The sequence below is a fragment of the Rutilus rutilus genome, assembly GCF_951802725.1.
Source record: "Rutilus rutilus genome assembly, chromosome: 14".
NCBI classification, from domain to species: domain Eukaryota; kingdom Metazoa; phylum Chordata; class Actinopteri; order Cypriniformes; family Leuciscidae; genus Rutilus; species Rutilus rutilus.
In genome coordinates this window covers 36,450,433-36,462,932 of record NC_140219.1, presented here as the reverse complement: position 1 = coordinate 36,462,932, position 12,500 = coordinate 36,450,433, and the positions used below count along the sequence as shown (strand labels likewise).

At 46.6% G+C, this 12,500-nt stretch overlaps 1 protein-coding gene across 1 annotated transcript in view; it reads left to right on the top strand.

Moving 5' to 3' along the window:
* The window catches only part of mgat4b (alpha-1,3-mannosyl-glycoprotein 4-beta-N-acetylglucosaminyltransferase B), a 143,261-nt gene that overhangs the window by 71,834 nt on the left and 58,927 nt on the right, over nt 1-12,500 (top strand). The window contains exons 2-3 of the mRNA XM_084431138.1: nt 5,541-5,720; nt 10,351-10,494. Of these exons, the coding sequence (XP_084287264.1) occupies nt 5,541-5,720; nt 10,351-10,494 (324 nt within the window). The remainder of the gene's footprint in view (nt 1-5,540; nt 5,721-10,350; nt 10,495-12,500) is intronic.

Below are 12,500 nucleotides of genomic sequence, written 5' to 3'. Positions count from 1 at the left end.
TAACTAAAGTTTGTCTTGCCAATTTAAACATTCAGATGTTTTACCCGCACTCTCTGAGAGACAGGTGCGCTCACACTCTAAGCACACACTCACACACTCATAGAAAACCTCACAAGCAGCTCGCGAGTATGCAGTTGAGTTGTCCGTTGCTAACAATGTGCTTAAATGGTCAAATACACACACACGTTACCGTCTTGGCGAGGATTCACATCAACACCGTCGGATTTGTCTTATGAGAACATAAACGCGTGTATCAGTGTATTAGATCAGTGCATTCACTCTTAAAGTGACAGCAGCCTAATATTCCTGCTGACGTCTGAGTTTATAATGTTAATCAAACAAACAAAGACAAAGAAAACATCACTCACTGCTCTCGACTGAATAACTTTAGTAACTTTAATAAGGATTAATTTATTCATTTACATTTGATTCCATCTTCAGTTTCTGTGGTATTTCTTGCCTGAATACTGTTACACCTGAGATTACCTACTTTTACTTCATCTGTGTCTGTATTCTAGTGTATTTAATTGTTCTACTGCTTGTAATTTGTAACTTATTTTATTAGTTGTCTTTTCTTTGTAAGGATAACACCGCACTCACGAACAACAAGGTGCCAGACAAACAAAACTGAAGATCTCAAAAGATAAATAAAACTGTCTGCACACTTGAATCCTTTCAGCAAATTTAATAGCCAAGCTTTCGGTCAGACGACCATCCTCAGGGCATACAGACAATCAATGTAGCAATCAACTTAACTGGGTTCAAACACATCAAGACAATCAACGGTGATTACCACACCTGTGGAAGCCAGGTAGGAGAGTTGTAGTCCAATGGTGGGAGTTGTAGTTTTTCTTTAACCTACCCAACATATTGAGTTATCTACATAATTTACACATTTACTCCCCATAGTGAAAATCCCCAATACAAGAAACAAACAAAAGTACAGATATACAAAAATACAAGCACATATATACATACATACATGCTATACAAGTACATGAAGACTGCAAGAACATCAGTAAAAACCTTCATAAACTGCAGTATTCAAGACTTATAAAAACAGTACAGCTGTGACTATAACATGACACTCATGTCGAAATCCACATTTAAACCTTTGGGATATAAGGCATCCAAAGTATGAATCCAGTACAGTTCCCTTTGGCATAGCACTTTATCAATGTTGCCACCTCTAGATAATTTAATCTGCTCAATTCCCTGAAAACGGAGAGAAGAGACTGAGTGAGCACACTCTGTAAAGTGACAGGCCACAGGGTAGTTAGGGTCAGCACGTCTGATAGAGCTTTTATGCTCGCTTATCCTCTGTTTTAAACTACGTGTGGTCTTTCCCACATACACCATGTCACAAGGACATCTTAAAATGTAAATAACATTCTTAGTTTTACATGTAATAATGCCCTTCACATTGTAGCTCTTACCGGATCTGGGATGTTTAAAGTTACAGGTCTTGTGTGTATTATTACATTGGGCACAATTGCCACAGGGATAGTTACCATCCCTAAGAGGTGCTAAGAGTGTTTGGGTAGGAGCTGATCTTATGCATGCTTTCACTACCCTGTTGCGGAGGTTAGGGCCCCGTCTGGACACAAACAAAGGTGGATCCTTAAATTTATCCTGAAGAGAAGAGTCATCAGATATTAGGTGCCAGTATTTCATAATGGTGTTTTTAATAATAAAGGATCTTGGAGTAAAAGTAGTTATGCAAGAGACAGAAAACTTTTTATCCTTTTTAACACTCTTTTTCAAAAGGTGTGGCCGTGGTGTAGAGAGGGCGATATTATATGCCTCTTCAATACTTTTAATGGGATACCCCCTGGCTAGAAATCTTTGCTTCATATCTATAGCATTCTCCTTGAACTCTTCAATTGAATGGCAAATCCGTCTAAGTCTATAGAATTGACTCTTAGGCAGGCCGTTTTTTAGGGCACTGGGATGCGAGCTGCTTGCCAAAAGGAACGAATTGCGATCCGTCTCTTTACGATAGAGGGTTGTGGTCAATCTACCATCTTCTAGTTTGATCCACATGTCTAAGAAATGCACACATTTAGAGTCAAATTCTACAGTGAATTTTAGATCTGGGCTCATCCTATTGAGGTGAGTGGTGAATTCATTCAGCTCATCTTGGGACCCTTTAAAAACACACAAGACATCATCTAGATATCTAAAATATCTGATGATATTACTGTGAAAGGGATTTCTGTCCTCGTTAAAAATAAACTGTTGTTCAAAGAATCCAACATACAAGTTCGCATAACTGGGGGCAAAGGTACTCCCCATACTTGTGCCTTTAACTTGGAGGTAATATTCTCCCTGGTGGAAGGCAAAAAAATTTAATCTGAGAATTGATGATGCCAGATCACAGATGAAAGTGTTAGGAGGATTAACGTCCTCAGGGCGATTCTGCAAGTAATATTCTAGTGCTGTAATACCTCGTTCATGAGAAATGTTGGTATAAAGACTTTCTACATCAAATGTAGCTAAAATGGTATCAGGAGGGAGATCCCGGAGTTCAGAGATTTTATTAATAACATCCGTAGAGTCTTGTACATAAGCAGGCAGATTTTTCACAAAAGGTTTGATGAAATAATCCACAAAGTTTGATAATGGCTCTAGTAGTGACTCGTTACTAGCAACTATGGGTCTGCCCTTAGGTTTAATAAGGCTTTTGTGTATTTTAGGAAGCATATAAAATGCCGGGATGACCGGATGTTGTCTATTGAGATAACAGAATTCTTCTTTGGTTATCCAATTTTGTTCTAGGGCTTGAGTAATCAGCTCACTAATTATTTTTTGAAAATCAGCCGTGGGGTTACACTTAAGCTTCCTATAGAATGTTTCATCATTCAGTTGACGATATGCCTCAGTTACATAGTCAGTTGTATTAAGGATAACAATAGCCCCCCCCTTATCTGCTGGTTTTATTATAATGTCTGTATCTTTAGCAAGCTCTTGAATGGCATTTCTTTCATCCTGACATAAATTTTGCTGATGGGAGTAGGGCGTAGTCTGTAGCTTCTCAAGAATCTCCTGTTCAACAACCCTACAGAATGTATCGATCGAGGGATGGTTAACATAAGGTACAAATGTACTTGTCTTTTCTTTGTAAATTGTGTTCTGCATTTGAACTCAGGCTTGTGGTGTGTGTGTAAGTTATTGTGCCTCAAAATTGCCCCATTGTAAAAACAAAAACACATTGCATTTGTGTGACCAAACATTTAGATGAGATAATTATACTTTTTTTTTTTTTTTGTAAAAAAAAAGTACAAACATTTTACAAAAATCGTTACTTTCTCTTTTGTTGCTGTTAGAATTTGTGTGTAAATGTTCTTTTACTGTCATTTAAAGCTGATCTGTCAAAGGCTTTATGCTTTATGTCTAAAGGCCTGTGTTCTGTGATATGAACCCCTCTGTGATAATAGACACGCCGTCCGTGTTGTAGTACGTGTGTTGTCGTGTGTAAAGCACAGTGTGTGTGTGTGTGTGTGTCTCTCGGCAGTAATCGAGTGTAGGGATCAGGGTGAAGAAGTCATCAGTCATCAGTAGATTATCTCACTCTACAGGGCATTAGATGTTCCTCTCCACCTCCATCTGAAGTGGGGATTGGATTGCACTTGTGTGGAGCAGTGTAATTTCAGATTACACCAGGGCTTTGGACTCTGATGGCATTACGGTGTGTGTGTGTGTGTGTGTGTGTGTGTGTGTAGCGCTGAGAGTGGGCATCTCTCCCAGAAAAAGCCTGCCTGCTCAGGATTATCCCGCAAAGCATAAATCCTTACGATTCTTTCTCTTCTAGAGAGTGTTGAGCGAGCAAAGAAAGAAAGAAAGCAGCTCAGTCAGCTGAGGAAAGGAGAAGTCAGGTGTTGTCTACACTTACAGCTGATGTGTGTCATTTTGTGATGTTAAATACTCTCTCCTCTTTCGGTGAAGATATGGATAGGCTGTGTAAACACTGTGACACGCTCAGACCAGCCCTACACTGCACTGGCTCAGCCAATCGCACGAGTTTAGAGGCGTGAATATTTGTTTGACTGGCCAATGACAGGCTGTAAGGTTATAAATAGATCATGTATTATTCATGTTTTCTCTTTGGTGATGGTGGTGTCACACACTTCACCTTTAACTGTTCGTTCACTGAGAGATTCTGTGCTTTTCTAACTGTAACTTCAGTCACAGTGTGTCAGTGTCACTAAGAATACCTCATACCACACTTTCTTGCGTCAATCAGCCAACAAATACGTATTTTTAAATATTTTGATAAATTATTTATTTATGTTATCAAAAATGATGTATTTATTTATTTTAAATATGTTGATAAATATACTATTTACAATTTATTTTAAATGTGTTAAATAATTTATTTTAAATATTCTGATAATTCATTTAGTTATTTTACATATTTTGATAAATAAACAATTTATACATTGTTGATAAATAATTAGATTTTTTTTAATATTCTGATAAATATATTTATTTTAAATATGTTGATAAATTATTTAATATTTATTTAAAATGTTCATTTAAATAAATTATTTAATATTTATTTAAAATATGTTGATAGATTGATTTACTATTTATTTCAAATTTGTTAAATAAATGTATTTATTCAAAATATTCTGATAAATTATTTTATTTATTTTAAATATTTTTATAAATTATTTATTAAATGCTTCTTGAAATATAATAATAATTATAGGAATAATAATAAGTATTATTATTAGTAGTAGTATTTAACGGATTAGTAGTAGTATTTGTTTTTATCTTTTGTTATTATCATCATCCAATGCCAGAATATCATTTGAGAAAATAGCGGCCAAGATGATCTGAGACGGCTTGATCATACTAAAGTACTGAAGTCACTGTCATACTGAATACTGGCATTATCAAGTTCTTCATAGCAGTGTCATTTAAAATACTGAGCATGACTCATTTTACAGAGGAATCATCTGAGGATTACTTTTGATTTCTTAAAGGGTATCTTTTGTGTGGATAATCTTGTATCGTGCACCATCATGTTTGCCATGTGAGCTGGGTTTGAGGGTTGTGTATCTGAGCATGTGTTGACCTCTGGGGTCAGAGCATCGATCGCTCCCTTAGGGAAGGTCATGACCCGAGACATGGAGAAAACGGCCAGCCTCACTAAAACACTTGTTTAAATGTCACGAATGACTGTCTGGTTACACAACACCAGTTCAGCGCTCTCCCCGTCGAAGAAGAACAGTGTTTAACTGTAAACGAGTGCAGCTTCAGCCCTTTAAAGGACACAGAGGACAAGAGACTCAAAATATCCCCTCATTTCTTACACTTGTCATCCTTATTATCATCTGAAAAACAACCCGTAGGCCTGAGAGAAACATGCTCATATCTTCTGTTGAATTATTACCTTTTGTTTATTGGTGCGTAACATAAATGTTCTTTTGACTGGATAATTGAATGCTGTCATAATAAATGAAGTGTGTTGAGGAAAAGCTAAACCTGCAGCTCAAAGCCGTTATTCAGTGCTGTTCTGTGTGTTGTGATTGCAGGTAATGTGGTGGACATTTACCAGCGTGAATTCCTGGCTCTGAGAGACCGTCTTCACTCCGCTGAGCAGGAGAACCTCAAACGCTCCAAAGAGCTGAACCTGGTGCTGGACGAGATCAAGCGAGCCATCGCAGAGAAGCAGGCGCTGCGGGACATCAACCGCACCTGGAGCAGCCTGTCCGGTGAGAGCACCAGCCCCTGATCGGGTTATAGACCAGCCCCGCGGGGCCAGGGGGTTATAGACCAGCGCGGGGCCAGGGGGTTATAGTCCAGCGCGGGGTCAGGGGGTTATAGTCCAGCGCGGGGCCAGGGGGTTTTAGTCCAGCGCGGGGCCAGGGGGTTATAGACCAGCGCGGGGCCAGGGGGTTATAGTCCAGCGCGGGGCCAGGGGGTTATAGTCCAGCGCGGGGCCAGGGGGTTATAGTCCAGCGCGGGGTCAGGGGGTTATAGACCAGCGCGGGGCCAGGGGGTTATAGACCAGCGCGGGGCCAGGGGGTTATAGACCAGCGCGGGGCCAGGGGGTTATAGACCAGCGCGGGGCCAGGGGGTTATAGACCAGCGCGGGGCCAGAGGGTTATAGACCAGCGCGGGGCCAGAGGGTTATAGACCAGCGCGGGGCCAGGGGGTTATAGACCAGCGCGGGGTCAGGGGGTTATAGACCAGCGCGGGGCCAGGTAGTTTTAGACCAGCGCGGGGTCAGGGGGTTATAGACCAGCCCCGCGGGGCCAGGGGGTTATAGACCAGCCCCGCGGGGCCAGGGGGTTATAGACCAGCGCGGGGCCAGGGGGTTATAGACCAGCGCGGGGCCAGGGGGTTTTAGTCCAGCGCGGGGCCAGGGGGTTATAGACCAGCGCGGGGCCAGGGGGTTATAGTCCAGCGCGGGGTCAGGGGGTTTTAGTCCAGCGCGGGGCCAGGGGGTTATAGACCAGCGCGGGGCCAGGGGGTTATAGACCAGCGCGGGGCCAGGGGGTTATAGACCAGCGCGGGGCCAGGGGGTTATAGACCAGCGCGGGGTCAGGGGGTTATAGACCAGCGCGGGGCCAGGTAGTTTTAGACCAGCGCGGGGTCAGGGGGTTATAGACCAGCCCCGCGGGGCCAGGGGGTTATAGACCAGCCCCGCGGGGCCAGGGGGTTATAGACCAGCGCGGGGCCAGGGGGTTATAGACCAGCGCGGGGCCAGGGGGTTATAGACCAGCGCGGGGCCAGGGGGTTATAGACCAGCGCGGGGTCAGGGGGTTATAGACCAGCGCGGGGCCAGGTAGTTTTAGACCAGCGCGGGGTCAGGGGGTTATAGACCAGCCCCGCGGGGCCAGGGGGTTATAGACCAGCGCGGGGCCAGGTAGTTTTAGACCAGCCCCGCGGGGCCAGGGGGTTATAGACCAGCGCCGGCCCAGGGGGTTATAGACCAGCGCGGGGCCAGGGGGTTATAGACCAGCCCCGCGGGGTCAGGGGGTTATAGACCAGCCCCGCGGGGTCAGGGGGTTATAGACCAGCCCCGCGGGGTCAGGGGGTTATAGACCAGCCCCGCGGGGTCAGGGGGTTATAGACCAGCGCGGGGCCAGGGGGTTATAGACCAGCGCGGGGTCAGGGGGTTATAGTCCAGCGCGGGGCCAGGGGGTTATAGACCAGCGCGGGGTCAGGGGGTTTTAGACCAGCCCCGCGGGGCCAGGGGGTTTTAGACCAGCGCGGGGCCAGGGGGTTTTAGACCAGCGCGGGGTCAGGGGGTTATAGACCAGCGCGGGGTCAGGGGGTTATAGACCAGCGCGGGGCCAGGGGGTTATAGACCAGCGCGGGGCCAGGGGGTTATAGTCCAGCCCCGCGGGGTCAGGGGGTTATAGACCAGCCCCGCGGGGTCAGGGGGTTATAGACCAGCGCGGGGCCAGGGGGTTATAGACCAGCCCCGCGGGGCCAGGGGGTTATAGACCAGCCCCGCGGGGCCAGGGGGTTATAGACCAGCGCGGGGTCAGGGGGTTATAGACCAGCCCCGCGGGGCCAGGGGGTTTTAGACCAGCGCGGGGCCAGGGGGTTATAGACCAGCGCGGGGTCAGGAGGTTATAGACCAGCCCCGCGGGGCCAGGGGGTTATAGACCAGCGCGGGGCCAGGGGGTTTTAGACCAGCGCGGGGCCAGGGGGTTTTAGACCAGCGCGGGGTCAGGGGGTTATAGACCAGCGCGGGGTCAGGGGGTTATAGACCAGCGCGGGGCCAGGGGGTTATAGACCAGGGCGGGGCCAGGGGGTTATAGTCCAGCGCAGGACCAGTGCGGGGCCAGGGGGTTATAGTCCAGCGCAGGGCCAGGGGGTTATAGTCCAGCGCAGGGCCAGGGGGTTATAGTCCAGCGCGGGGCCAGGGGGTTATAGTCCAGCGCGGGGCCAGGGGGTTATAGTCCAGCCCCGCGGGGCCAGGGGGTTATAGTCCAGCGCAGGGCCAGCGCGGGGCCAGGGGGTTATAGTCCAGCGCAGGGCCAGCGCGGGGCCAGGGGGTTATAGTCCAGCGCAGGGCCAGCGCGGGGCCAGGGGGTTATAGTCCAGCGCAGGGCCAGCGCAGGGCCAGGGGGTTATAGACCAGCGCAGGGCCAGGGGGTTATAGTCCAGCGCAGGGCCAGGGGGTTATAGTCCAGCGCAGGGCCAGGGGGTTATAGTCCAGCGCGGGTCCAAGGGGTTATAGACCAGCGCAGGGCCAGGGGGTTATAGACCAGCGCAGGGCCAGCGCGGGGCCAGGGGGTTATAGTCCAGCACGGGGCCAGGGGGTTATAGTCCAGCGCGGGGCCAGGGGGTTATAGTCCAGCGCAGGGCCAGCGCGGGGCGAGGGGGTTATAGTCCAGCGCAGGGCCAGCGCGGGGCCAGGGGGTTATAGTCCAGCGCAGGGCCAGGGGGTTATAGACCAGCCCGGCGGGGCCAGGGGGTTATAGACCAGCGCGGGGCCAGGGGGTTAAAGTCCAGCGCGGGGCCAGGGGGTTATAGTCCAGCGCTGGGCCAGGGGGTTATAGACCAGCCCGGCGGGGCCAGGGGGTTATAGACCAGCGCGGGGCCAGGGGGTTAAAGTACAGCGTGGGGCCAGGGGGTTATAGACCAGCCCGGCGGGGCCAGGGGGTTATAGACCAGCCCGGCGGGGCCAGGGGGTTATAGACCAGCGCGGGGCCAGGGGGTTATAGTCCAGCGCGGGGCCAGGGGGTTATAGACCAGCCCGGCGGGGCCAGGGGGTTATAGACCAGCCCGGCGGGGCCAGGGGGTTATAGACCAGCGCGGGGCCAGGGGGTTATAGTCCAGCGCGGGGCCAGGGGGTTAAAGTCCAGCACGGGGCCAGGGGGTTATAGTCCAGCGCGGGGCCAGGGGGTTATAGACCAGCCCGGCGGGGCCAGGGGGTTAAAGTCCAGCGCGGGGCCAGGGGGTTATAGACCAGCGCGGGGCCAGGGGGTTATAGTCCAGCGCGGGGCCAGGGGGTTATAGTCCAGCGCGGGGCCAGAGGGTTATAGACCAGCGCGGGGCCAGGGGGTTAAAGTCCAGCGCGGGGCCAGGGGGTTATAGACCAGCGCGGGGCCAGGGGGTTAAAGTCCAGCGCGGGGCCAGGGGGTTATAGACCAGCGCGGGGCCAGGGGGTTATAGTCCAGCACGATTCAGTCGATTTTGCCGGGGCTTCGGCCCGGAATGTTTTGAGTGTGGCCCCGAATGTATTTTGAAAAGTTGACTGACAAATATGAAACCGGACAATAGCCTATGTAAACCCCCGAAATCATAAGTTGCCTTATTTCATTGTGCTTTGGCTTTGCTGCTGTCTCTGACTGGTGATTGTTGAAATCTCTCACACAGAGACGCACCACGTGAGTGATTTCAGCCTATCCTAGAATATCTCCAGGGTTTGCGCGCAACAGCAAACAATCTCACAGCAATTAAAAAATAAAGTCAGCACCGCCGCACAGTCCTCTGTCAGATGAGATGTTTTCAGGCTATATGCGAGGTGTTTCTAGGTTTTAAAAACATCAGGGGCTGGGGTTAGAAGATAACATGATTAACTCAGCCCTGGCACTGTAGCCACACCAGCCACGAAGTTGGTTTCAGAAACTTTTGTCTTTCTTGAGGTAATCAATGTTTTTGGCACTAATCAAAGAAGAAAACCAACTTTTTCTAATTTCTAACTTTTAAAAAGAAAAAAGTTGCTGACACCAATCTTTAATGCTAATATACAAATAGCATTTGCCTCTGGACACAAAAAGATTGCACTGGTGTTTGATTAAAATGTAACATCTATGCAAAATAATCCTTGAAAGATTTCTCATTTAAGGCCATTCCTGTTTGGAATATGTGATTGTGTATTGTCAACAATAAGCAGAAACATTCTGCATTTCCATTTTGTACTGTGGATCATTCATTTCAACATTTATCCTCATTCTCATGGTTAGGAATCTGTTATCTGCTTGACAAATAATTTATGCTACTGCCCACTGACATGCTTTTAAAGCTATTGTTATCCATTTTTTTGGGCCTTCAAACACCTTAAAATGCACATATGGAGGTCCGAGAAATCCACATTTTAGAACCCCCCTAATACCTCACATTTCAATGCGCGTGTTTGTGTGGTAATGTGGGCTGGTGTGGCTACAGTGCCAGGGCTGAATTTTTGACCCAGTCTGCCCACTGCATATAGGCCTACAATATTATTCTCTGTATCTAATCATGTTATCTTATAACCCCAGCCCCTGATGTTTTTAAAACCTAGAAACGCCCTGGCTGTTGATCCAGGATTGTGTGTTAATAGTTTTAACGGGTCGACTACGACAGACACTCATTTATGTGTGATTGTGCGTTCTTTTTCAGATGAGACCAAGCTGAAGCTGTGGAACGTGACCAGCAGTAAGAATGTTCTTCAGCTGCCCAGCATCTTCCACCATCTGCCACACCTGCTGGCCAAGGAGAGCAGCCTCCAGCCGGCCGTGCACATCGGCCAGGGTCGCACCGGAGGTCAGTGTGGCACAGTAACAACCATAACTCCTCCAGACCTGTCCGGGTGCATGGATTCCACATAAACCACAAATAACCCAGCATTTGGGTAAAAAAAAGAAGAACCCAGCATTTGGGTTAAAAAGTAAACATTTTTAAATAACCCAGCATTTGGGTTAAAAAAAATCAATAACCCAACATTTGGGTTAAAAAAGTATTTTACAAAGAGAACCCAGCATTTCGGTTAAAACTTTTCTTTCTTTTTTACAGCATTTGGGTTAAAAGTTAAGTTTTTTTTTTTTTTTTTTACCCCAGCATTTGGGTAAAAGTATATATTTTTTTAATATCCCAGCATTTGGGTTAAAAATAAATAAATAACCCAGTATTTGGGTTAAAAAAATAATCAATAACCCAGCATTTGGGTTAAAAAAGTATTTTACAAAAAGAACCCAGCATTTGGGTTAAAACTATTTTTTTTGTTTTACAGCATTTGGGTAAAAGTATATATATAAAAAAAAAAATCCCAGCATTTGGGTTAAAAATAAATAAATAACCCAGTATTTGGGTTGAAACAAATATCCCAACATTTGGGTTAAAAAAGTATTTAAAAATAAATAAATAACCCAGCATTTTGGTTGAAAAAATAACCCAGTATTTGGGTTAAAAAATAAGCCACGTTCAGTGAGTTTGTTGAATCTGTGTTCAGCGTGTCAGAGGCGAGTGTTGCTGGATGCTGGAACAAAGCTCAAGTTCAGAGAAGGAGGAGGCGGAACCGAAAAACAGCAAACATTACTTTAATCACAAAATAAACAAACCTCGAAACGACTGCGACTGCCACATAAACTAAATCAAAAGCCATCATAATGTCCAGGCATGGTCCTCTGTCGTCTTGCACTGTCGTCACTGCTCCTTTCATCCTTTTAATGAAGTTTTTATTGATTTTTGGAAGGTTGGTAACAGGCATACAACAATACAATCTTAATAAAGGGTTGCAGGTTTCTATAAGCATGATTTAACATAATAAAAGAAAAGTACAAGTATCCAGAACTCCTCCCAGAGAGACACTGTTTACTGGACTAAGCGTAGATTCATATGATTCCACTCCATTTCCATTGCACTGGCAGCTCTGGGGCTTTCACTGTCTTCCAGTGTCTTAGAGTAATCCTACTGGCTATTGTTCTACATACCATAATAATACATTAGTGTACACACATTTCGGCACGTGCACAGGTAGGGCTCAAGCCCTTTTTGCCCTTACACTCTAAGTGCCTTTTTTTTGGTGATGTTTTTTTTTCCTCCTTCAATAAATCAATGCTATCGGTCACCCTTTACATCTCTGTCTGTCTGTTTTATAAATATTTAGCTAATGAACGGTATTAACCCCTTGACGCGTACGATCGTATCTGTATATAAGCAGATGTGTTTTATTATTTTAACTCATTCATCATGGTCAGAAGTCTTGAGGCAGTGTGAGGCTGTAGCATCCACACACACAGCTCAGGATTTATATGAGTGGCCCACAAAAGTCTTTCTGTGCGGTTTTGGAGTTATCTTAATAGGCCTAGGAGAGAGGTTTGAAAAATATGACCTTATAAAAGTAAAAAAGGCAACTGAAGATAAAAAGGTAAACTTCATCGTCTGAGTGTTTGCGATCCTCTTATGCCATATAGGGTTGGGTACCGAAACCCGGTTCCACTAGGGAACCGGTTCCGACGTAAACGGTAGTAACGAGACCGAATAAGAACGAAACTTTCGGTGCCTGACTTTTTTTACCGCCCCCTATAAAACATCTCGCGGCACGAATGTTCCAATAATAAAACATGTCCAGTTAACCAGCAGAGCATTCATTTAGTTCGTTTGTTAAATAAGAGGCGATCTAGCACTGAAATGTGTTTTTTAAATCAAGTGATCAAAGTGCTCGTAGCTGCTGCGATCAGTGGCGCGGATACAGTGTGTTCTCTTGTGGCTCGCGCACACCGCACTGTCTTCACTCGGACGCGCGCTTCAATACGTTGCGGAGACTCTCT